This window comes from Camelus dromedarius, chromosome 29 (genome assembly GCF_036321535.1).
Source record: "Camelus dromedarius isolate mCamDro1 chromosome 29, mCamDro1.pat, whole genome shotgun sequence".
NCBI classification, from domain to species: domain Eukaryota; kingdom Metazoa; phylum Chordata; class Mammalia; order Artiodactyla; family Camelidae; genus Camelus; species Camelus dromedarius.
The window spans coordinates 2,771,346-2,798,507 of record NC_087464.1 but is presented as its reverse complement, the minus strand read 5'-3'; the positions used below and the strand labels follow the sequence as shown (position 1 = coordinate 2,798,507).

General features: G+C 36.9%; 1 protein-coding gene and 2 non-coding genes across 3 annotated transcripts; all 3 read left to right on the top strand.

Moving 5' to 3' along the window:
* Positions 1-1,886: 1,886 nt before the first annotated feature.
* Positions 1,887-7,400, top strand: SNRPN (small nuclear ribonucleoprotein polypeptide N). Its single transcript, XM_031440446.2, has 7 exons — positions 1,887-1,939; positions 3,117-3,268; positions 5,304-5,415; positions 5,876-6,028; positions 6,482-6,620; positions 6,995-7,120; positions 7,228-7,400. The coding sequence occupies exons 1-7, from the start codon at positions 1,937-1,939 to the stop codon at positions 7,263-7,265; spliced, it is 723 nt and encodes a 240-aa protein (XP_031296306.1). The 5' UTR covers positions 1,887-1,936; the 3' UTR covers positions 7,266-7,400.
* Positions 7,401-10,867: 3,467 nt separating this feature from the next.
* LOC116149455 (small nucleolar RNA SNORD107) lies at positions 10,868-10,939 on the top strand. The gene has a single exon (XR_004133067.1). It is a non-coding gene; the product is annotated as a small nucleolar RNA SNORD107 (small nucleolar RNA).
* Positions 10,940-12,799: 1,860 nt separating this feature from the next.
* LOC116149454 (small nucleolar RNA SNORD108) lies at positions 12,800-12,869 on the top strand. The gene has a single exon (XR_004133066.1). It is a non-coding gene; the product is annotated as a small nucleolar RNA SNORD108 (small nucleolar RNA).
* The last annotated feature ends 14,293 nt before the right edge of the window (positions 12,870-27,162 follow it).

The following is a 27,162-nucleotide window of genomic DNA, read 5'->3' as shown; positions in this document are numbered from 1 at the left end:
TTGGTAGCATGTCTCCATTGTTGGTAAGGGAGCGTTCTCCAATAATAGGGTCTTGTTGAATGTTTAGCTTTCTTTTTGTTTTGAGGGGCACCAATGACCATATAAAAAGTAATTATATTATGAACTTTGAACATTATTTGAAGGTCCTGACATTTTTCTTTTTAAAAACAGCTTTATTTTGGTGTATACTTTATATACCATAGAATTCACCCAGTTATAAACCAGTGATTTTTAGTAAATTTACAGAATTTTGCAGCCATTGCTATGTGTACTCTTAGGATTTTCCATTACCTGAGGAAGCTCCCTCATTCCCATTTAATTCATCCCCCATTTCCACCACCCTATTTCAGACAGCCACTTAATTTACTTTCTATCGCTATGGATTGCTGAAGATCCTTAATCTTAGATACACTATTATAAAAAAGGAAATCACTAATGATTCAAACATACACCAAGTATTCCTGAATTTAGACTCTGCCTTATAGAGAATCCTGTTAGAATTTAGAACATCTGAATTACAGGGTTTAAACTTCTCACGTGAGTTTGGGTTAGAAACTGTATTTATGGGGGGAAGGTTGTCCTCCATGGAAAACTGCGCAAAGGATGTGTGGCAGTTTGCACATGGAAGACAAAGCTTAGGAGACAAGACATTCACAGTAACGATCAGGAGTGTATTTCTTTAGACAAGATGATGCCCCCACTTAACTGAACTGTTTATTTTATACAATTATGTTACCTTTTGATCTAGTGTTACAGGTCCATGTAGAAGACTGTAGTTTCTTTTACTTTATCATTTTGATTTTGCTTTAGTTCATAACCATCATTCAAGTGAGTTCATTTTCGCATACTAAAATAGATGATTTTAAATGTACCTGACCAGTTTATTTTACTGTTGGCAATTTTCTCCACTGAAAATAGTGGAGAACATTCTTAGTGGAAATATTTGCATTGTTAAAAGTGCAATCATACCACATTTTGTTTATGATACTGAGTTACTTTTATGTGTAAATCCAAATTCCCATTCAAAAGTAACATAATTTGTGTTTCCTTTTTAATGAATATAATTAGAAGTTTGAGACCCTTTGCCAGACTTGGCTAGATTTGGTTCTCATATACTTGTTAGAATCATTTTCTTAATTACATCAAGAAAATGATAATACTGTTCTAATCCATATTCCACTGTTTACTAAGAAAGTAAACCTTATATTTATAAAAGCATTCAGTAGTTTTAAGTCCCCTTTTAACAAAGGACATCTTAAGCAGGTACATGAAAATGTATTTGGTTCTTGGCGAGGAAAAGTTTCCTAGCATTATTTTGAAGGGACTTTGGCTTGGGGAAGGGAACATTGAGGTTGAAAACATTTATGTGGTTCAGCCAAGGGGCAAAAGTTTGGACTAACTCAGGAGTAATTCAGATGGAGAAACTTAAGGATACCAAAGTGTTGAAGTTGAGATGACTTGGTATTAGTTTAGGACTAGAGAATGAAACACAATGTATGTTAAATAGGAATGGAAAGAGAAAATACTACACTTTGGGAATGAAAAATAAAGCTTATTTTTGACGTGTTTAATAATTTCTGTATAAAATTCATCAAACTCATAACCATAGGTATGTAGACAGCAGGGGTTAAGATGAGGGAATAGTGAAACTTAGTGTTTACTTGGTGGGTATGAGAGCTTGAGGGGGGCTGTTTTTGAATATCTGTTACAGTGATTTTCGTGCAAAATTGTCTGCCTGTTTTACAACGTGGTAGATTGCAGTGCAGCTAGTAGATCGTGCTTTCCTCTGCAGGCTCCATCTGCTATCTGAAGCTTCTGCCCCAGCTTGCATTGTTTGTAGGAGAACCTGCGTCATACCTTTATCTGTAGCCTTCCCTTAGGTCTTAAGGATCCTGAAACTTTTCCTGTGGACATTGGACTTGGTGGAACAGCAATCATGGTAAGATGCGTGTTGGGGCAGAGGGATGAGAAGCTACTGTGAGGGCCCAGTATAATGGATTGCCAGAATGTGGGGTGTTTGGAGGCTCTTCATGTTAGAAATAAAGAATTAATGTATGGAAATGATACCTTACTGCATGGAAAATAGTAACTGGAGGAGAGCTGTGTTGTGTCTGTCGTCCTGCTGCAGTGGGAATGTGGTTTGGAAAGAGATCTTGTGAGGAAATACAGAAGAGAGTTGTTCATCATTAGAGTAGAAAGGGACCATCCTGTAGATGGGGGACTCTGAGGTCAGGTTCTAGTAGACAAAAAATCTACCTAAAAAATGCAGGGCTTTGGGGCTTTGGGGTTTGATCAGTACAAAGGAAAGCAGTCTGTAGTGAGGGACAGAGGGCATCGTCTCAGTTTTTTGTTTCCATTTACATTTAAGCTGATCAAGAGTGTGTATTCTCAGTGGGAGGATATGCCAAGGGGGCAAAAGTTAGTTCTTGATAAGTTAGGGAGAATCTTACCATGGGTTCGTGGTATTCCAAAGGGTGTCTGTAAATAGAGATATTGTATTTCTGCATGTTACAATGTCAGAAGACTGGGCAAATTAGAATGAAAATCTTTTGAAAGGGTGCCTAGTGGGACAAAAATGAAATAGAAAAAGTTTGGGAAACACTGATCCAAGTTTTGAACGATACGGAATGTGGGGTGTGGTGGAACCTGGGACAGAGGCCTTTAGGGAACTGAAAAATAGTGCACTGTATTTGCATTGTATTGGTGGAGTTGCAAACTTTTGGATGGAAGTAGGAATCGCCCACCATTTGCCTAGATGTCAGGGGTAGAAGAAACAGTCTACAGTCAAGTATTCTGTAGGAGGGTGGAATTTGGGATTAGAATTGGGAAAGGCAGGAATTAGAATGATGGAGTACTAAAAGGAAGAACTGGGTTTGGGGATCTTCTGGGGAAGAAATATATTTAGGGGAACTGTATGGGGGTGGATTCTGAGAAGTAGAGGGTTCCACAGGGGGACTGTAAGTGGTCCTGGTCTGGTGTATTAAAGGGATGGAGAAAAGGTGGGAGGCGTGCTATTTTTGTTAAGGTTTGGATTGGTAAAGGAGTGAGGAAGCCAGAGAGGGTTAGAAAGTAGCTGCAGGAAGGCTAATGACTGGGTCTTCTCTTACTCCTTCCAGACGGTGGGAAAGAGCAGCAAGATGCTGCAGCACATTGACTATAGGATGAGATGCATCCTGCAAGATGGCCGGATCTTCATCGGCACCTTTAAGGCTTTTGACAAGCATATGAACTTGATCCTCTGTGACTGTGATGAGTTCAGGAAGATCAAGTAAGGAGGCCACTTTGGGTTTGGGTACTAGGATATGAGGGAGCATCTGGCCACCAGTAATGGTTTACAGAGGGTAACTGAAGGAGGTAGGGAAAATGAGCCAGGACTGGCCTCTTGTCTAATGACCTGGCCTCATCTCTGAATAGGACAGATCACCCAACCTTATGTATTCACACTACTGTTTTATGTTCGGAAATACAGTTATGAACTTAACTAGGAATAAAACTGTATATAGTGTGATCAAAAGACCAAGTTATATTTATTTGGAAAACTTGAGAAATGTTGATAGGTTGGCTTCTGTAACATTCCTTCAGATTGAAGAACTCTTAAGAATAACAGTTACTCTTAATGGTCTAGGAATTGGGATGTGAATAGAACTCTCCAGGCCAGGTCTAGCATGTGTTCAGCCAGCCTCTGTTATGCCCCTTGTTTTGTGTGTGAATCATCATGATCAGTGTTGATCTGGCATCAGTCCCTAACCTCCCTTGCTTATTTCTCTGTGACTTGCCCTTGGCCCTTCTTCCAGAATAACCCCATGTGGTTGTGCCTTCCCATATGCGGCCACCCTCTATCTACCTGACTTTGGGGAGCTTCCTTTGGCAGGGCACTGTTGGACTGCCCACAGCAAGGGCACACACCAGCTGGTGGATCCTAGTAGCGTTCTGCTCCCACTCAGATGACTTTTCATTCAGAAGAGTATTTAGATCGGTGCTTGTAATCTCTCTAGAGGTTCAAGATTTTGCTTCAGTCTCTTACCTTGAAGCAGAATTTACAAGGCTTCACCCTTGACTCTTGGCTTGATATCTTCTCTTACCACAGTTAATGCTTTACTGTTCAGAAGTTTAATTTGAACGCTTCACTTAGGGATTTCAAATATGAAGAGAAAGATGATAAGCAGCTTCTCCTGTCTGCTATGGTCTTAAGTCTGTTCTTAAATCTGAATAGAATTCATAACATAGTCCTTCCCTCTTCCTTTATTAGTCTTCTTCCTGCATACCAGTTTGGATCATTTCAGAAATTCTAGGATGATGAATGCTTCAGTCTTATTTTTTTGTATATATCATCTATTTCTGAAAAGAATAAAAAAACTTTAGGATGTTGATGAATACTAATGGCATATGATGAGAGCTTTAGGCATATTTAATTCTGCTTCACTCTTCACTAAGTTAATAGGATAATTTAACCTAAATAATGATTTACATCCCATCTTAACATGAAAACTTGAGGTTTCAGTTTTGCCTGTCTTCAGAGTCTTAGTCAGTGGTGATCATTTTATAACATATAGAAATACTGCATCAGTATTGTACACCCACAACTAAAAGTGTTGTAGGTCACTTACACTTCAGACACAAACTCACAGAAAGAGATCAGATTTGTGGCTTCCAGAGGCACGAGGTGGGGGAAGATGAGTTGAATGAAAGGGTCAAAGGTATGAACTTCCAGTTAAAAGAGAAAAAGGTACTAGGGATGTAATGTACAACAGGATGAACGTGATAAATGCTCCTGTATGTTATATATAAAAGTTGCTAAGAAACTAAATCATGGGAGTTTTCATTATATGGCAAAACATTTTTTTCTTTTTCTTTTGTATCTGTAAGCCATGTTGGATGTCCACTAAACTTAATTGTGATAATCATGAGTATATAAGTCAAATCATAATGCTTTCCACCTAAAATGTATATAGTGCTGTGTGTCTGTTATATCTCAATACAACTGGGAGGAAAAATACAAGCTTTAAAATCAGTACTATTTTAAAAAAAGTTCTTAGCAATGTTGTTTGTATCTGTGTTTCAGAGAGAAGTTAGTTTTGCTGTAGTATAACATTAAGGAAACGTTCTGACAGATTGAGGATTGGAAAAGAGCTTTGCCTTTCACCCTTTCAACAGCTAAATGTAGTTTTGTTTTTGTCACAACTCATTAACTGTGTGAACAGAGCATCTTGGCATCAGTTGTTGTCTTAATTGATACTTAATGTCCTGTAATATTCTAGCGAGTGAATGAGCCATAGCTTAATTTTTTTTTTTCTAATTTATAGGCCAAAGAATGCAAAGCAGCCTGAGCGTGAAGAAAAGCGGGTTTTGGGTCTGGTGTTGCTGCGTGGGGAGAACTTGGTTTCCATGACTGTGGAGGGACCACCCCCCAAAGATGTAAGGAAGGTGTAGGACAGGGCGGAACACTGATGTGGAAGGACATCACGTTATTTGAGAGATTTGCTGAATCAGGTGCACCAGAGGCACAGGATAGTATACCTTTGTCAAGTGAGATGTGCCCGGCCCTTGGTGTCAGTTCTTGCTTGTCTGTACTTAGAGGTTAAGGGTTTCGTGTTGGGTTATGCCATGTTCTGAGTACACCTAGATGAGGGAAGGGATTGCTGATTTATTTTCTCTTGGTAGGGTCATGAAGACACACGCACTCACTGTTTGACAAATGTACATTTAATTTGCAGGATGCCTCTGTGGTGCACTGGTCCCTTTATTCTTTGGCATTCAGAACTAATACAAGATAGGTGATGTGGGAAGTTGGTGGGAAGGGGTAATCTACTTTTAGGAATAGGGTTATTGGTAACGTTGGATCATTTATTTCAAGCTATAATTTTTCTTCTTTCAGACTGGCATTGCCCGGGTACCACTTGCCGGAGCTGCAGGAGGCCCTGGGGTTGGCAGGGCAGCTGGCAGAGGTGTACCCGCTGGTGTTCCAATTCCCCAGGCTCCTGCCGGCTTAGCAGGCCCTGTCCGAGGGGTTGGGGGGCCATCCCAACAGGTGAGGAACCAGGAGAAGACTCTGTATTGTTGGGAGAAAGTGCCTAGAGCCTGAGGCTGAGGAGATTTAAAAACCTGGGTGTACATCCTTTTCTGTGTAAGTAGCATATGCTGTAGAGGGACATGAGGGACAGGTGTCCACTAGGAAGGGAACAGATTAAAGCCACCAAGGTAAGAGTAACTCACCACCACTGGTGAGTGAAGAGAAAGGTGGATGGAAAAACTAGAGTTGAGGAAACGCAGAGGGGCTTACTAGGTTTAAAGGTGGGGGCATATTCCGTTTAAAGGGGAATACAAGAGTGCTGAATTTCTTTTTAAATGAGAATAATGGCAGAAGCGCAGAATTGCTTTAATTATTTTGTGTTTAATAGGCCATGATCCACCTTTTACTTTCTGTATTTGGGGAGGTGAGGGCATGCCTTACCTCTCCCGCGGTCTGACCCTTCCCTCCCAGGTGATGACCCCACAAGGAAGAGGCACTGTGGCTGCTGCTGCTGTTGCTGCTACGGCCAGCATCGCTGGAGCCCCGACTCAGTACCCGCCGGGGCGGGGGACCCCACCCACTCCTGTTGGTCGAGCAACCCCACCTCCAGGTAAGGGATTGATGAACTAGAGGTAAAGGGTTGAATCTTAGATATAGTTGTGGGTCTATGAAGGAATCGCATCATCTATAGGAAGTAATGACTAAAATTACTCTTAAGAAGATTGAATTAAGATGAATTAAGACTCAGCCTAACTGTCTAACTAGGAACTCAGTATGTTTTTCACTTTAGACACTGATTTAATGAAACACTGTGGACTCTTTTTTTTTTTTTTTTTTGAGTTCAGGATGACCTACATGTCAGTGATCAAGGAGAAGATTTTCAACTCTCTGCTGGGCTTATTTTTTAAAATACTACCATGTTTAATGCTACCATCATAGCTGAGCTGATTTATGAGGCCTTGTTTCTGCCATTTACCTTTCTAGGAATTATGGCTCCTCCACCTGGTATGAGACCACCCATGGGCCCACCAATTGGGCTTCCCCCTAGTCGAGGGACACCAATAGGCATGCCCCCTCCAGGGATGAGACCCCCTCCACCAGGAATTAGAGGTGAGTGGGTACATGTGTTCCCAATGGTGCTAACCAAGGCCCTGAATAGTTACATGTTTTTTTTTCCCCCTCTATGGCCTTATGGAATTTTGCTTTTTCTTTTCCAGGTCCACCTCCCCCAGGAATGCGTCCACCAAGGCCCTAGGATACTGTTGATCCTTCTTAAGTCACTTTTTTCCTGCAATGCGTCTTGTGAAATGTGTGCAGTGTTCGTGAGCTTTTGTCCCCTCTTTGCTGCATTAATATTAGCTAATAAATGCATAGAGCAATTAAACTGTGAGGGTACTGTTGTACATTTTTTTTTGCCTACTGATATTTTTGAGGTCAGAGTTAAGACTGGGATTTTTCTGGTCTTGAAGTTACTGTGGATGAAGTAAATCCTGTTAAGCAGCTCATCTAATAATTCTCTTTAATTCTTAGGATAAATGGTTGTGATACTTGTTTCAGCTTCCTAACATTGACTTTGCGCCCTGACTCATGTCAGTTAATAAACTTTACACATCAGGAAACTTCTGACCAGGTCATGGGGGTTGAGTGGTTGATCTGAGACTCACACGTGGCCCCTCTACTATGCCACACATACTCGAAAGAAAGTGGGGTTGTGATGAATGACCTTGTAAGGCCACCTATAGAAGGAAACAGGTACTGAATCACTTTGTTCATTAAATCAAAGCATTTTCAATAGGAGGGTGCTCCTTTTCCTTCCAAGGTTACCTCAGTTGATCAGCTTTTTACAGTGCCCTTGTGTCTGTGTGATCAGAGATGGTGCGACCCTGGAATACTCATCGTCCCCTACCAATGAGTAAGTGTTACACATTTTTGAATGAATGGCACAGCCTGGGTCCTGGGAGATGGGGGTAATTGCATATTTGAGACAATTTGAGTTACTTAAAGATAACAACATTCTTAAATATAGTTGACACTCTTACATACAAATTGTGATTATGTCCAACAGCATCACTTAGTGATGGACTGGTAGTGTTCGGAGGAGTAGACAATCTCTCCCAGTTAAGGGATGCCCATGTGTCTAAGTCCAGTTTCAATTAGTTATGGGAGGATGAAATCATTTTTAAAAGGAAGAGGGAGGAGGCTTTAGGTTAAATGGCTAAGGCATCAACTAGACAGTAACCGAGTCCTTAAATTGGTTGTAGGAGCTACCTTGTAAAGTACCACAGTTGGACTGGTGATAGCTCCTTAATAACTTAAAGCTGGTAGATGGTGTCTTCTCCTGTGATTTTATCAGCAGAGGTGTGCCTGTCACTTTGTCCAGTTTTCAAATCATGACCTTTCAAGTAATAGCCTCCCAAAGCAAAGGGGCCTTCAGAATGACTACAGTTCCTGGCACTGACTTGACAGGGTTTACGCCAAAGTAGTTTCTAAGCTTAACGACCACTGTCTGGTAAGGGACATGCAGCAGCCAAGGCTTCCTTGGTTTGGGAGATTTTTATAATGCTGATGTGATACTTCTGTTCAGAGTTTGTGAATGAAACTTTGTAGTTACCAGAGCCCCAGGGAAAGTCCTTTATGTGAGGTCTACAGGCAAAGACATTCTGTTAGGGTAAAACTGACTCTGATAGATAATGGATACTTTTTCTCTAAAAGCGGAGATGGATATGTAAGTAGCCTTATTTTCTGAGCAGTGTGCTATCTGGATCAACTGAGAATAATTCGTGGTACTTCTGCTTTTGGAGGGAAATGCGATCTGCTGGTTAGGATGGCCTTCAGATTTGTCATGAATGGTTATGCAGCATATTTGAAGAAGGCTTGTTCTCTAATATTTTCATAAGTAAAGATGGCCTCTTTGCAAGTTAAAGGTGAGTGGCAACAACTTTAAGATTCTGCAGAATGCTTTTTTCTAATGGCTATTTTTCATTGGTGATGATACTATTTTTCTCTGCCTAGGACTTCCTTGAAGTTTTTGAGAACTCTAATTGTGGAACACAGACAACTTGGGACAAATAATTCATATAATGGCATGTAAGGTATAAGGTGTGTGTAGAAGGGTGTAAGATAATGTGTGGCTATTTTGTTATGGATTGCTAGATCTGAGCTTTTATGGAGTTCCATTTGGGACACATACCGACATGTCAGTTTTCAGACATTCATAGAAATACTTACCTAAGAATTTTTCCTACATTCCTGTATTCAAATGAATACGTGTTTCATCTAAAGCATGGTTGAAAAACTTCCTGGTTTCCTGGTCACACTTCTTAACTATGACTCCATAAATACATCCATATTACTTAGTAGCATACATTTTCTTTATGGTTTTTTTAATTGAAGGTAGAATTCTGGGATTTAATAGTTGTGCTACCTTAAATAAGCACTTACAGTTTTGAGTTGTTTGTGGTATTCTGTGTTTATGTGATTGGTAAACTGGGCTTGGTATAAAAGCATGTCGTAGCTCCCTGCCCTCATAAACTCGCTGGTGGTTAATCATGTAATCACATCAAATTTTAGAAGCCCTGTAATTTTTCCATGTTCATTGGTATGTAAGTGATAAATAACATTGTTTAATTTTAAGATGTACAACATGATGTCAGGTGTGTGTATTGTGAAAAGGTTACCACGATAAGGTTAGTTGACGTGTCCATCACTTTATGGAGTTATCATTTGTTTTGTTTGTTTGTTTTATGAGGGGGAGGTAATTAGATGTATTTATTATATTTGGAGGAAGTACTGGGGATTGAACCCAGTACCCCATGCATGCTAAGCATGCATTCTACCACTTGAGCTATACCGTTCACCCCCATTTGTTTTTTTAATGTGGTGAAAATATTTAAAAATCTACTGTCTTAGCAGATATTAAGTGTACAGTATATTGTTAACTATAGTACGTTAGATCCTTAGAACTTACTAATCTTGTAATTGAAAGTTTATACCCTTAAATCAGCATCTCCCCATTTTCCCATACCCTCCCCCCTCCCCCCTGGCAACAACCCCCATTCTGTTCTGTATCTATGAGTTCAGGCTTTTTAGATTCCACATAAAACTGAAATCAGAAGTCTTCAGTCTTTTGTAAACAGAACTGATGTTTTGTTTCTTCTGGGTCTTTGCTTGTAGAAGTAATTTATGGAATTATGTGAAAATGGTAATACTTGTCTAGAGTTTTCAAAATCTTGTTTCAAAGATGAGAATAAAAACACAATTGTGTTGATTTCAAATATTTTACTGGGGAGGAGGGTATAGCTCAGTGGTAGAGTGCATGCTTAACATACACAAGGTCCTGGGTTCAATCCCCAGTACCTCCAATAAAAATAAATAAATAAAAACCTAATTACTCCTCCTAAAAATAAATAAAAATTTGAAAATTTAAAAAAAATCTTTTACTGATTTTGGCAAGTAGTCAGTTCCAAGTTTCTGATCCATCATGAAATTTTCAGATATATGATACTCAGTTTATAAATCATTACCAGATTCTGTTTTGCTCATTCCCTTGGAACTGGTCACACATGTAATAATGCTCAGTATTTGAATTTTCTTAAGTAAAGCGATGCATGTTGTTTTTCTGTCTTGAAATTTTATCAGTCTTACGCAATGCATTTTTGCCCACATAGTTGATGACTCTGAAAGGAAGAGAGAATTTGATCACTGGATTTTCTGAAATGTCAGTGTGGATTCTACCAGTAGTGTTGCCAGGAGGCGGAAAATCGTATTAGCTGCAATTAAGACAAACAAACTACTCAAGGTAAAAGTAAAACCTTGTAAGAAAAAGAAAATAATAGTGTATTACAGAGGCCTTGGCTAGGTTTATGATGACACAGGACCTTGTCTGAACATGCTGATTTCAAAGTTGGAGCTTGAAATGACACTGAAATCCAGTCAATGTGCCTCACTATACTTTGCAGAGAACATTCTTGACTGAATATGTTGGCTTGATCTGTGAAAACTGAGTAGTTAGAAATGGCAGGTGTGGTAGTACACTTTGCCAGTTCCTCCAGTTTTCTTTGTTTTTTTCCATAGATTTTGTGAGCTAATTTTTTTCTTTCTGTTTTACTCTTTCTCTCTATATAAATATGTGTGTATGTGTGTGTGTGTGTGTGTGTGTGTGTGTACTCACACACACACTGTTCAACCCCACAACGGAAGCTCTGGCTTGGATCTCAGAAGGCACACAGGTGGTGAGATGGAAACAAGGATGTGTGTGAAGGGGACTGCCACATCTTGGATCAAACGTTGAGTGACACAGTTGTATGTGTCTGAGTGATGTCCAGAAAGAATGGGAACGTACTTTATGAAGCACAGTGAGTGTGGTAAGTGTCCTCACAGACACTGTTGGTGTTTAAGGACAATTTTTTTCCTTAGTTGTCTGCAGTTGATCAGTGGGTATAGAACCTATCACACAGTGATGTTTAAGAAGTACGGCAATACCAGGGGGATGGTTAAAAAAATAGGGCGTTGCTGATTTTTTTTTAATGATATTAGATACTTTACAGTTACTTCTTTTAGTGGAATGTCTGTGATTAGAACTAAGGCTGTTTAATTTCATACTCTTAATACTTTACCGTAGTGAGCTTGGCCCCTACGTAGGAATAGCTATTTCATGTACACCAGGGCTTGTTTTAGGGAAGCTAAATGCCTTATCATGAGGTCTACAGGTATTTATAGGGACACATTTTAGTCATTATTGGTCAAAACTGAAAATAAAAAAGTGTTGTTTGAGTTCATAGGGGTGAGAGTACCTCTCTTGTTTAGTTTAGTTATTCCAATTCTTCTCAATAAATTACCACTTTCTGTATCTTGGAAAGACACAGATGGAAATTTCTAAGTTCTGACCCTCGTAATTCAAGGAAATGAACTTGGCCTTTTGCAGTTGCTGATGCTGGGCCCTAGAGAGGAGCTGATTTACTAAACAATGCATTTAATCACTTTTAATGTCATTATTCTTTGATATTTATATTTACTTTATGATTAATGAATCTTCCGTTATCTGTGATTAGGTCCATGTGCTTTGTTTATAGTAGCTATAATGCGGGTTGAGTAGTAATTTAACAAGTAACGTAGAAAAAAATAACTATACAAAAGAGGTACTGTGGACAGTTGAATATACCAAGATCTTATCTGTTAACAGTCATCTTAATTTGTTAATTTGTTGAGGGTATGTGTGTATGAATAAATGATGTGGGTGTTGACACTGTGGCACGTGAATAGTTTGTAGTGAAAGGCTGTTGGGATTCAAAATAATTAATTTACATTCTTCTTAAAGTGAGGTAGACAAGTCCCTTTAAAGTTTCCTCCCTTATCAAGTCCCTGATTCCCTGCCAGAAATTTTAGTAGATTTATAACCTCAGATTGGTTTCCCTTGGTGTCCTGATCCTGGCTTGTAGGGATGGAATATGCTGTGTGAATTGAGAGGAATGAGCTACCTTTCCTACAGACTTAATTAGATTAGAAGCATAGCTGAGTGAGAAAGGGAAAGAATGAGTTTGGGGTCTGTTGAGGTGTAGTGCTGACTGAGGACCATTTCACCTTGGATGTTTGGTGCAACTGAGCGTTGTCAGTTATTACAGGGTGAAAAGATGCAGGGGTAGTTACTGGTTCAGCCCCATCCGAATAGTCCTTATTCTTGAAGTGATGCTTCTTTATAGATGACCTCAAGAAAATTCCTTGTAAATATAAATCCCTGGAAGACAATCAGGTTTTGGGGGTTTTGTTTTTGTTTTGAAGGTGGGAGGGTTGGCTTGATGATCAGACTCATTATTTCTTGAACCTGATGACAGCTTTATTCCTGTGAACAGAATCCAAGGTCCAGCCAAGCGAGCTTACAATGGGATCAATTTGGTGAGAAGAGTAGTGGAAGGAATTAGTTAGCAGTAGATGGCGAGTGCAGTGGTGGATGAAAGGAAGATACAATGAAAAAGACAGGGTATAAAGTGATTGTAACATGTCCTTGTGTTGCCGAAGTGTGAAGGGGGATATGTAAATTGACCACATTGTCTGGACTGTTTCAGTTGTTCGTGATCTGAAAGCTGTCCTGTTTGAATATTAAAACAGTGCGGGTAGGTTAGGAGTCAGAATTACCATTTACCTGCTACTTTTAACTTCAGTGTGTGGGTCTCAGCCAGGTTTGCCATTGTGAGTTTTTTGCCCTGTCCTGAGACAACTATTTAGGCCATATTGTCTTGAGATTATTGTGACTGGCAAGATGTACTGATCAGCTGTCTGTTCCTGCTGTGGTTATTGGAATGGGTAGAGAGTTATATATTTCTAAGTAACTTAAATAAACTCTCTCAAACTTAGGTACACGTCAGGATCTCCTGGAGTACGAGTCAGTGTTTCTGATTTAGTAGGTCTGTGTCTGAGAAGTTGGCAGAAGCTGCTGGTTTAGGCACCACACATAGAGGATGGTTGGGTTTTGTCGAAAATGAAAATACTCATTTTCTGAAAGTGCTGTTATGTGACTGCTAGTGTATATGGGTAACATGATGAAATACAATGTTACAGAATGTTTACAAATACGGAAATGAGCGGGGAATTTTGAAAAAAGTGGTTATCTTATATAATAATCATTGCAGAATACTGTATTTTTTCTTGCCAGGTTTTAACAAAGTAGAAGTGAGTGGTAATCATTGGGATCTAATGTGTTGGGGACAGAAGCATGCCTGTAATTCTTTGAGAATATGAATTCATATATCTTATAAGAACAGATTGCCAATATACATTTAAATTGTGTTTCTCATTTTGAGGCAACACATGTATTTTTGATAATTTTCCTAATAATGAATCAACTATGCAAGTTTTCATTAACTTTGGATAAAAATGAACAATAAACAAAAGTTCCCAGGAAATAGGTGTTTTAAACAGATTTTAAGATTAGATGTGATCTTAGTGAATAATGTGTTGATTTCCTAGACATGGTAATTTCTACCTATTACTTTCAGGGTATGTTTTATACAGTTTATGTTCTGTTTTAGTCACTGACCTATGCATAACTTGAATAACTTTGCATTTTGGCCTATATGGTTTTTTTTTTAAGCATCCACTTCTGGGTCATTTTAAGTGAGTCATAAACTGGCAATACAAACAGATTTTTGGGTGTTTTAAGTTTAGAAAATCCTGTTTTCTGGGGAAATCCATCAAATATGTTACAGCTTGGCAGTAAATAAATACTCTGGCGTATTGGTTATCAAAATCTAGTCCTGTCTAATGATGGTTCTCTAGAGTGAGTGTTACAATGGACTATCCACTTTTACTTATGAACTCTGAAAATTAATCACATCAGTTGGGATTCCTCCAGTTTTGTGAGTGCTGAAGAATATAAACATGTAAGTCAAAACAATCACTCCCCATGCTGTAGCAACTGAAGACTGAACCCAGACTTGAAACAGAGAGACTTCTTTCCTGTGACTTGAACTGAATAAAATAAGAAATCAGAGTATTTTAAAAAATTGTGACATAATTATTATGAGAATAAGTTATAACAAGGATACTGATTTTTCTTATTCTTGTAGGATGTCAGAAGATTCTGGCATTACATTTTTCTGATTATCTTTTGCATACTGTGCAACCTTCTCTAGTGAACTTGACTGGACACTGGCTTTGAATTTTAGGTAGACTGGATGTTTTCTTGACTGAGTAAATTAATGGCACTAAGTGTTGTCAAAGTAACAATGGAATATTAATACCTCCCCCCAAAATTGCTGAAGTCACAATAAAGAAGCTTTTGTAGAGCCTTAAGTTACTGAATAATATCTTTGTTTGTCTAAGATTATAACGTGGCAGGTTTTGGGGAAAATGGTTACAAGGATACATGGACTTTTTTTTTAAATTTTTTTTAACATTCTTTAATGATTTATAATCATTTTACAATGTGTCAAATTCCAGTGTAGAGCACAATTTTTCAGTTATACATAAATATATATATATATAGAGAGAGAGAGAGAGACTTTATTAGGGGAATGAAACGTTAATGGTTCACCAGATGCCCTGGTGTCACTGTTAACTATTCTCTGTCCAAGGCTCACCATGAAAATTGGCATCTACTAGATGTTTGATGGTTAGGGAGTAATTTTTTGTTACACTGTTTGATTGTTGTCACAGTTACTGGTAGAATCAGTATGTGAATGAATAAAAGGTACAAGAAATTTGCCTTACAGTGTAGGCAAAATTTGGCTTCCAGTTTAACCCTCTGTTTTCTGATTTTTTTTGGTAAGGGTTTGAATCAAGACACAAGGAAGGTTACTGTGCCACGATGTGGGTGCATGGAGTTGGGTGCTACTTAAGGGAGTGAGAGTTCCAAATTTCAATCTGAGGCTTTGGTGGAAAGAGAATGGGTGTCCCTTAAGGTTGTCTGTTCTTACCTGGATGCCTCTACCTGTTTGATTCTAGTTCTCTGGAGAATAAATCTTCCATATTAAAAAAAAAAAAGTGTATTTGAACTTACTCCAAGAGTGAATCTCGTAGAAATCCAGAGGGCATGGTTATTGAGACCCATATGACAGAGTTTACTTGTTTATGGCTGACAGGGTTTTGGGCACATGAAAATGCATCTATGATACTATTTAGGTTGACAAAATATATTGGTTATTTTTCTTTTGGGATTTTTTTGTATATACATATTTTATTGAAGTATAGTAAGTTTACGGTATGTCAATTTCTGGTGTGCAACATAATGCTTCATCATACATATATTTGTTTTCATATTTTTCACCATAAGTTACTACTTGGGTTTTTTTTTAATGTACTATAAACATCTTTCTACAATTCATTGTAAAAGAAATGATTTTGAACAATTGTCTTTAAAATGACAAATGCATGTACAGATAATTCAAAGAAGATAATGGCAAGTAAGCATAAAATCTTTAAAATTAATTCATAAACATCCTTTTTAAATCATTGTATAATAAATATATATTTGACTATCAGTTTTCTAGAGATTTGAAACATGATGCCAACTAGAAGGTGAGGAAATGGCTGTCATTCATGGACATGAATGGAGCCTAAGAAAGATGGACAAGGACAAGTATTTCATCCAGAAGCAAAATCTGTTTTACACAATAAGATACTGATCAGACTCCATTAGATGGCTGTGTGCATCTACCTTTCATAATGAAACATCTAACCAGTCCCCTTACTTCCAGCTTCAGAGTCTCGAATTCATCTGTCTACCAGAGCAGTCTTTGGGAAAGATGACCAACCAGCATCACGTTCTCCATAAATCTACAGTTGACGTGTTGTTAACGTGTTAGAAATAAGCAATAATCAGAGAAGAGGACAAAGATGATACAAACTGTTGATACTCAGAGCATCTTTTGCTGCTGTCAGAATTGGAAATTTAGTCACTGCACTTGTGGATTCATAAATTTCAGACATTCCTTTACCCTTTTGATCTGTAAGAATCTCAAGAAATTTGCACAGCAAGATACAATGTGACAGCAATGCAGGACGATTTAGGGTAGTTTTGCAAACCTTTTTTCTATTAACATAGATACACAGATGTTTCTGGAATATCCTGAGCAGTTTTGCTAATGGACTGCCATGGACGTGTCCACTTCATGCCAGTTTAATGGGTCTTTGGCCAAGGCTCTCCTGTAGAGACAATCTTTAGATCTTTTACTAAGAATTCATTCACACCTGGTCCAACAGCATCTCATTCCAGATTTCTCCCCCAAATGCAAGTGTGCGAAGGGTATCTACTGAATTGAAAAAATTACTTCAGCTGGATAAAGCTTGAAGTATTGGGCTAGTGTGGATGAGTTCAGGTAAACATGAGCCCAACCGTACAGGAATGTGTGGATAGAAAGGGAAGGAAAACACATCTTGAATTCAGCTAGAAGCTTCACCAGCTACAGAATTACAGACAAAATACAGATTTATACTGGCCTAAACTTCTTGACTTTCAAATGTTTACATTTCATTGGCAATCTTTGAATTTTGGAGGAAAAAAATAATTTCTTTGCTGTGGAATATCAACTGGTCTTCAAAAGATTTACCAGTAAAAGCCCTATATGTATGGTATTTGTATGCATATGTGATAAAACAGATTTTTATCCTTCCTTGAACATTTTAAAACAACTCAGAATCTAATCCTATTAACTAATTTACTGGACATATGTAGCTTACACATTTATTTAAATACATAGGAAAATTGTGTTTGGGTAGTGGTACTGAAATGTAAATGTAAAATACTCTGAATGATAAATATGCGTGAACTACTCATTGGATGTTAGGAGATGAAGAGAATGAAATTCAAAATGTAATAATTTTATTGTTTTGTATTCTTTGCTTAATGTTTTGGAATCTACCACTCAAGTAAAGAAGCCTAGGTTTATTTTTTTAAAAATACTATTTTTAGATAACTGTTAAAGATGAGTGTTGTGATAATAGAACTGATTTCCTAAAGAAGTTTCTAAAAATATGTTTGGGAAAGTTGTCTTCTGGGAAACTTAGAAAGGAATTCTGAGGACAGAGGACATTTTGTAAACTTTACACAATTCGGTATTGTCTACAAATAGCAGAAAAGAGATGGACACAGAATGTTTAAAACATCAATAAGAAAGGCAAAGAAGGCACTGTTATTGTTTAAATGCATTTTGAGAATACTGTATGAAATAACCAAATATAATTGCTTTGTGACATTAGTGTGTTGGCAAATGCTAACAAATAGTTTGCTAAAATATGTAGAAGAATTATTTTTAATACATGGTTATAGAAAACAATTGAGAATACCTCTGAAAATGATGTACATTTGAAATCATTTGATTGGATTATTGCTGTGGTCTTTTTGAAGGGAGGAGATTGTTCTGTATACAGCTGTCATAAGAAATTTTTAGGCTGCTCTAGGTAGATGTAGGTCTTATCTTGTAAATGTTTCTTTATGTTAAAATTTGTATAGTACGAGATTGCCTTATCATGATGGGATTTTTGCACAATAGACCAACCTCTGAACACTTGCATGTTCAGGGTTGAATGGGCTTTTTTAAATTGCTTTTTATATAATAGAAAAACTACTGTGTTACACCATCCTATCAAGCATAGAGATGACTGACATTTTGGGCATTTCAGTTTTCAATTATTAGAATATAATGTTGGTCACTGAGGAGTTTCTGGACCTCTTCGTATTAGGCAAATAAAAGCTGAATTTAGGAGATAAAGAATAGGGAGTTTGGAGGGTTGTGTGTGTCTATGCATATGCAGAGACAGTTTTTGAACATCCTGCAGGCTTTACTCCATGCTCAGATGTTTGGAATCTACATGTGTTTTATACATATTCTAGTGTTAAACAGAGGTAGACATTCTTTTCTTTTTCCAGTGGAACTGTTAAGTTGCCTCTCAATATTAACTCATTTCTGGTGGAAATTTTTATACATTCTATTTTTTGTTTAACCTCTAATTTTCTACATATATAAACATCCTTGTAAGTACATGCCAACCTAGTAGGATAGCGATATTTATGTTTGCCAAAGATGTTCCATCTGGACTTTCAGCATGTTAATTGGATCATTAGCCTCAATTTTTAGATTTTGAGAAATATATTGTATAGTATCTAAGATAAATATATCGTCATTTTGTGACAGGATTCATCATGGTGGAAACACCACTGAGCTGCCTTTGTTTATGGTTTTCACGTGAATTTATGCAAATAGAATGCAGCTTTTTGGGTAACTTAGAGAAATCTCTACATGCGGTAAAATAGCATGTGTTAGAAAATTTTTCATTTGCCAGTGGAAGTTAGCTTTTAATGAAACTGATGAATTGTTTTAAAATACTTTTTTCTAGTTGACATAGGCAATTAATACATTTTTATGGGGGGGGTGTTAGCAGTGGTATATCAGCCCTGAGTTCATTAAATAGTGGCTGATCAAAGGAATGTTTTTGTATTATGTGTATATAATAGATACTATTTTTTAAAGCATAGGAACTATTTGTGCGTCTTTTGTAAAAACCTATACATAGAGTGAAAAATTTCCCTAATGATTGTCAGATTATCTCTGAGTAAATAATTGGGCAGCTGAAGGGGTGTTTTGTTAGATCATTGTGTATAACATAGAATACATAATAGTTTTTGCTTTAGTCTTTTAGTCTTTGGTTTATATGGATTTCTTATGTATCTGTATACATACATGCACATGTGTGTATAAAACTAGTGTTCACTAAAAGTCATAGAGTAGAAATATTTTTTGGCTCAGTTATCACTTGGCTTTAGTCTATGTTCTTTGGGTTGTGTGAGGGCAGATGATATATAGGAAGTTTTGGTTTATAAACTTAGGTTGATGGAGGATACTGTGAGGCTGCTAGATATGTGGTAGACAAATACTAGTTTTTATATGATTTGCTGATTAGGCAATATATTTTGTGAGTACTAAACTGAGACAATGATGAAAACACTGTTTCGGTAAATTGAGTTTCTAAAACACGGCTATTTGGGATGTGGTTGGTTGCTGGGGATTATACCACTACTTTGTTTTTTATGTGGAAGATAAATGTTATTAATAGTCTTTTTGGGTTTGTGATTTCTGTCAGTAATGTTGGAAATATCTTTTCATTGAAATGTTAAAGTTACAGTTGTTTGATCACAGATACAGCAGAGTCAGCTTGTTCATGAATTAGTCTTGATTTTTGAGGCCTTTTATTCATTTTTATGTTCTTGAGGTTTTTAATTAGACATTCTTTGTTAAAGTTTAGAAATCACTGCCATTCATATTTTTAAATAGTAAACTTGTATGATTTTTCGTACTCTAGTCTAATTTGGAGTTTTAAAATGTCGGGACAGAGCAAGGACACATTTGACTGTATAGCAGATAAGCTCTTTTATAACAACTTCTTAGGTATTTATGACTAAACACTTTTGCCATGCATGCATGCTCACACACACACACACCGGAATTAATAATATTTATATTATTAACAAATAGAAGTGTTACATGACCTCTGTGTGTTTTCACCTAGTGTGTATGGAGGAGTGGTAATATTTAGTTGTGCATGTGATCAGATTTTTGTTTTTATACTATATAACTGTAGGTGTACAGAAATTTCTGTCATAGTTTTGAACTTAAGCTTACCTAAGATTAATAACATATAAACTTTTTTACACTTGTAGAAATGAAATGGTACACTAAGACTCACTATTGTTGAGGGTGATTTTAGACTGCTGTGCATAGTTACATTATAAACATTATTTCTCAGCATAGACATTTCTGATATACATAGAATTTTACTTCTATTTTGGGGACATGGGTATAACTTATTTTTCCACATGTGCTGAGGTTCATGATGCAATTCATTTTTCTAAACATCTTATATCTCTACACGTTTCTGTGTTCACTTGTTACATGGCAATAACCAAGAAACTCCTGCAAATAATGAGTAAGAGAAATAGTTTTAAACATCTAGTATTTCTAGATATATTGAGAGTCTCAAAAAGTATAATTTTGTAAATATTCTATTGTAAATGTGTTAGTACCATTGTCTTTTAAAATTAACATGGCAATGAAATTCATTGATAGTCTCTTGTAGCTATAGAAAATTTATCATATATTGGTTTGGTTTTTAAGAGGAAACATTTACAAGGTTATACATTTACTTTGTTAACATATAGAAGACTTTGCCATTATATTAAGTGTATATATCTAAAAAACTTACACCATGTAATTCGTTTGGTGTTTCTGGGTGTACCAAGAGTCCCGATATGTTTCTTTTATATTGTTATTTTAATTAAGGCTTTTTTTGAGAGCAGTTTCAGGTTCACAGCAAAGTTGAGGGGAAGGTACAGAGGTTTCCCATATACCCCCCGCCCCAACGCATACATGATCCAACCCTATTATCAGCATCCCTCATCAGAGTGTACATTTGTTACAATTGATGACCTATGTTGACTTACCACATCATAAGTCACCCAGTGTCCATAGTTGACACTATGGTTAACTGTTGTAACTGTTGGTTATTCATTCCTCCCCTTATATTTCTTTCTTTTTTTTAAACATTCAAGTTAAATGATTTTGTTAAAGAGATTTACACTACCTCTTGGAACTACACACAGTTCTGTATGTGTTCCCTTCGTTGCATGACAATATTCAAGACAACTTTGTAAATAGGCAGAGACAAGCTTTTAAAATAACATCTAGTCTTTCTAGATGCATAGAGTCTCACAAAGTATAATTTTGTAAATAACTCATTGTAAAATTTCATGGTTTCTTTGTTTTCTTCAAATGTTAGCAATGAAATTCATATAGTTGTAGATTTCTTGAGTTAATTGGGATCCTGTTTATTGAGTTGCTACTGGAAAGCAAAAGTTAAAAAGGTATTTTTTTCACTTTTGCATTCTCATCTAAAATAAAATTTTACATTTTAATCATTGTTTAGTGCTTGGATAATTATACATTAAAAAAAACCGGAAGTCATAATTTGTAGTTGTATTGCTGATAGGGCATTATATATTTAAATCATAAGAAATGCATTCTGTAAGACTGTATTCTCTCTTTGAATTATGTATTTGTGTAGTTGGACTGCATGACAATATTCAAGACAACTTTGTAAATAACAGTAAATACATCATTTAAAGTCTAGTTTTTCTAGATGCATGGGATTTCATGAAGTATAAATTTGTAAATAATCTCATTGTAAAATATCATAAATGGGCTTCTAGGAATGTTTTGGTAGTGAAATAGGTAATTAATAGTTGGCTTTTTAGGGCTTTGTGACATTTTGTTGTTTATTCTCAGTGGGTTTTGGGGAAGAAGTGTACACATTGTTGCCGTATCTTCAGATCATTGATCTCATGTGTAAGAAAAGATTAGATTGTATACTTTTAACAGAGAAAAATGCTCCCAGGATTTATTTTTATCTCTAGGAAGAAGAAAGATACAAGAAGGGAGTTGTCACTTTAAATCACAGATATATTCATAGTTATGTAACATGGCTAAAGTAATTACTACTCTGCTATCTATATGAACCTATTTGCAAATTTATGTATTTATATTCATTTAAATGCATACTATAAACATATGCACACATACATATGTAAAATTAGTCTTAGAGGTAAAGATAGGATGGTCTTTCTCATTTATTAGCTTATTGCTTGACCTTCTATTTTTGATTTTGAAAATTATGGAAATATTTTGATTGTAAGCCTAAACATACAGAAGCCTGCTTCACGTTCTATCTAAGTTAATGTTAATTCTTATATAAGTGATTAAGCAGCTCCATGTCTGTGTTTTTATCTGTTTCCACATATACATCTATATGATAACAAATTTCTGTGCTTATGAATACTTTTCTGAGAGATTTTTAAAACTTTCTGGTGAATAGTTAATTTCTACGATATAATCAGAAACAAATGCCAAAATTATATTTCAGTTGCCTATGGTATAAACTACGAAAATTTCTTAGGATCCTATCTAGCATCGATCGAAGTATAAATCAGTTTATCTTTTTGAACAGCAGTTGGGTCATGACAATCAAATTGTGTGTGTAAAACTTTTAAAATGAAGTAGCTTGCTGATGGGATTTTATCTATTCCTGTTTTTAGATTCATAAAAAAGTATGTTATAGATTGAGTTTAACAAATAACTTGAATGTATGAAATGCACATCAGTAAAAAGAAAGATTGTAATGATAGCTTATTCATCATGTGAATATTCAAATGCTGAAAAAGTATTATGTATGGTATTTAAAGATGTTTTAAGTTGATTTTTTAAATTATGTCATTTTTGAACAAATATCTCATTTTGAATGAATAACTCATGTTTACAGAGGTGTGTCCACATGCCTCTTGTTTTTCTAACAGAAATATTAATGGTTACTGTTTCTGGGGGAAGAGATGATACTGAGCTGATAATAGAGTTAAGTCATGTTTACTCACCAGTGTTATAGTAGTGATAATGATTGTTTTAGGATTCTTCTTAAAATTTTATACATGTGTAAGTTAAGTACTGAAACATACTGTTTAAGTATTTTATTTGTATATTGCTAGATGACAATCTAAAATGAATGTATCAATTGAATAGGAAGTTGTCTGGAAAAACATGGCAAAGTTTTAATATTACTGTACAAATGAGAGGTGAAGAGAGGGTACTGCTGCTACTTTCTGCCTTTGGAATTTTGGAGATTTCAAAAGCAGCATATAAACAACAGAGGGAATTTAAAAGATACCACCAGTTTGTGCCTGTCTGCATCCCTGCCTGTTAGCATCTTGGGAGTGTTGTGATGCTGTATCCAGCTTTATTCCCAGTGGCTGTTGTGGATAGTTTTTGAGTGACTCTGAAGAGCATGTGATTGAGAGACAAGTGCAGCAGAGAGTTTGCACATTGAAACAGTACTGGATTGCCCAGTGAAAGAAGAAGGGAGAACATGGGATTTGAGGTAGGTGTTAAACACTTCTGTTTGGGTTGGCAAACAGATGAATGATGAGGAGTTGCTGACATTGTCCATAAAGTGTACTTTTATAAGGCAGTGCCATCTTTGTGGTTACTGCCTTCAAGTTGTTGGAGAGGATAGGTTGGGAGTTACTCTTAATTAATGGACAGAGTTGGGGAATGGATTGTTTTCTTATATAGTAGTTGAGTCTGTCAGAAGGATTTCAAATAGATCTTTATGAGTTTTTAGATTATTCAGAATTAGCATGAGAAGTGTTTCAGTATTCTCAACATTCATGCTAAATGGGCTCTGAAAAAGGTGAAAAAGTTTTTTAAAAAGTCATCTCTTTGGGCAGTTAATATTTGCTTGTTTAATTACTTCCATTCACTATTCCTGACTTGCTGAAGTCACCCTAATCGCTATCTGCTGGTGTCTCATTTATATCTAAATCTGGTCTATGTTTGTATACTTCTCAGGTGAACATGGAAGACGTACTTGCAGATAATCTGAGGATACCTGAGATTATCAGAGACATTCTTCTTCCTATGGAGTTCCTTAACTTACAAGTCTCAAATGTAAACCACAGGTGTGAAGATTCTTGATCAAGAAATGCTGTTTCAGGAGAAGGTTTTTGCTAGACTCAGAAAATAGCACTGGTACGTAGCTTTTCTAGGGCCTGAAGAATGTTGGTGATTATTTGTATCTTCCTTCAGTTAATTTACTTATTTATGACCAAAACATGACAATATAACTAATACTATAAAGGAAATGATTAGCAGTTTAATTATTGGAAATTAGGAAATAGACCAGCTATTTTTGTTGTTTTAAAATACTTTTTTCTAGTTGGCATAGGCAACTTACATGTTTTTATGGGGGATGTTAGTGGTATATCAGACCTGAGTTTATTAAATTTTTGCACATATAGTTTTGTGATATGATAAAGGGAGAAGTTCATGGAAACTTACAAAAGGTGTGATACTGAAAAATCGTAGTAGGAGTAAAGCCACTTCAAAGCTGAGAGTTGAATCAATGACAGGATTGATTAGTGAGGGGTTGTTTCTAAGCCTTACCTGCAATTTGTAACCAAGTTCAACGTGAGCTCCACTTACACGCTGCTTCAGCTCTTTGGTCAGAATGCCATTTATTTTGCTGTATAATGTTTCTTCTTTCTCCCTGTCAGGAGATGATAGTTCCAAGAGGAAATACTTTTTGCCATCTTTGTTTTTAATCGCAGGAATCCTAGCAGCAGGATTCCTCATTCCAGGTGTTCTTCACGCCCGTCTGGTCCCAGGAGAACCCCTTGGCGATAATGATTGTAAGGACAGTTTGAATGCTTATTTTATTCAGGGAAGGGGCACTTTGGTTAGGCAGGAATTGATCGTGTGCCTTTTTTTAAGCTTGTTGGATGTTTGGTGGCACCTAGTAGGTCTTGATCAGGATACATATCGCTGAGTTACAAATTTTCCTAAAACTCAGTAACGTATAAAGCATTAATGTGTAGTTTTCATGCATTCTGTGGGTAAAGATTTCTGGCAGTGCCAGAACGTCTGTGGGGTCAACTGGGAAGACACAGTCCAGTGGAGTGATTCAAGGCTGGAGTGTTCTGGATACCTCTTCACTCATAGATGACTTGGAAGGCTGAGTTTAGAGTGCCTTCTCGCAGCCTGGTTCCCACATGAATCATAAAGACAAGTGGTAGAAGAGAGACTTGTGAAACTGGCATGGCCTTTCCCATCTAGTTTCAGAAGTCATGTGGCATCATTTCTGCCATATTCTGTTGGCAGGCAGTGTCATGGCTAACCCAGAACCCATCTCATGGTGGGATAGTGCCAGGGTGACTATAGACCCAGACTGTAAGAAAGACCAGATGAAGGAAGGTGCAGTAATTAAGAACTTCAGGTGTGGAACTTAAGAAAGTGTTTTATTTTGTTTCTTTGGTGGCAGGGCGTGGGGCAGTTTCTTTCACAATGTTTCCATTACTAAACTGATTTTCAGTATTCCACTTCTCATGCTCTTAATCTTTTGCAGATAGTTCTCAAACACGTTACTCATCACCTGGCATAGAATAAAGTCCTACTGAATTGTTTTTGTGACTTTGGAAGTAAATTAGGCAATAGATTAGAAGTTCAGAGAAAGGAAAAATTGCATGGTTCTTGGGATTAAGTCAGTTTGGTAAATGCAAAAGAGAAAAAGCCCAGGTGCAACGTGCTGATTCTGAAATGTACAGTCTTAGAACTACTTAGGCTGTGGAACTGAAAAGAATGAGAGGGAATAGTTGTTGATGAGACAATAATGTTATAAATAGTGAATCCCCTCTCTTAACTCATGAAGAGTTTTTCCTTCATTTCCCGTTACAACCCTCTGGAAGGTTAATTCATGGCATGTGCTGCCAGGAGTGAATGCTAACAAATTCCTTAAACATTCTTTCTCAGAGAACCTTACGTGAGGCACCTGCCTACCTGTTACCCACGGAATAACCTTGAAAGTCAAGGTTTTAATCAGAACATGTTTCTTTTTTCCTTAGGAACCATTTTAGCTAAATAGAAGATTAATGGTTTGGGGGGAGGTGCCTACCTAGCAGTTAAGTCTTTCCTAAGTTCCATCGTAGCCTCTGTGTCTTTAGTACAGTTAGTGTTTTTCTTGTCAGATGAACTGAGATCTTTGTTATTTTCATTGCAGTGTGAGGCATTGTTATGTTTCTTGTACAGGTGTATTACGTAGATTGCACAGTAACTTACATGAATGAGAGGGTGATACAGAGGTACAAGAAACCACATAGTTGAACACAAGGAGAAAGTTGGAAGGATCAGTCCTTAAGCAAAACATGAGAGGAAAGATTACCAATATCTGGCTTTCTTCTTGTTAGAAAATTTCAGAAGAAATTTCAATCCACCTGTTACTTCTTCACAATAGAAAAGCTGTTGCATTTCATTTTACGTAAAGGTTTTGTTAGCTCCTGCTAATGAGTTCATGACCTGCCTGTCTGACCTTTTCCCATTTCCCCCCAGTGTATCCTTTCAGGTGATGGCTGAATAGGAAACTGATGTCATTGCTTCTGCCACCATCTTCATCAAAACCAAAAGACGGTCTTCTTAATGTCTGGAGGCTCCTCATTGATGTGTTGCCGTGGACACTCAATGTAGATCAGAAAGAGTGGACTGAGAAGGTTCAAGTTTGAGAGTGACCTAAAGGGTTTTATTGGAGAGAATTGTAACCAGGCATGTTGACTGTTTTCATTGTTGCTGTTGGACTAAACCTCAAGCTTGAATGGTGGAGGCATTAATCAACAGAGAAACCAAGGATGGTGTAATTGCAAGGCTTGCCTCATTTCAGTGCTCCCATAAGTGTTAAGTGCATATATTTAAAGTTTTAACTTACCATAGGGAAATTTAAAATCAATTGCTGAAAAGTCATCTTTTTCAAGATTTCAGGGATCGTGGAAATTTGTGAAGTATAATGTTTTTACTTAAAAGCCTTTTTCCCTCCTAATTCTACCTGCCCCTCCTCCTGATGTTATCTTCTATTAACAGAGATTTTGTGCACATCTTTTTGGGTCTGTTGGTAAACAAATTAATATGTAAGTGTGTTTGGGGGGGGTCCCTACATTAGCTTCAAATTTTCTATGCAGTAAACATGGTTTATATATAAATTGTTGTAATTTGTCCGACTACCATTTGTTGAAATAATTCCAGTTAATTGGACCTGCCAGGAGTAAGGGTGTTGAAAAGTTATGTTTTGAGTCCAAACTG

Coding starts and splice junctions, on each gene's coding strand:
- SNRPN (XM_031440446.2), top strand. Junction 6,621..6,994: donor TCGAGCAACCCCACCTCCAG/GTAAGGGATTGA, acceptor TTACCTTTCTAG/GAATTATGGCTCCTCCACCT. Junction 7,121..7,227: donor CCCTCCACCAGGAATTAGAG/GTGAGTGGGTAC, acceptor TTTCTTTTCCAG/GTCCACCTCCCCCAGGAATG.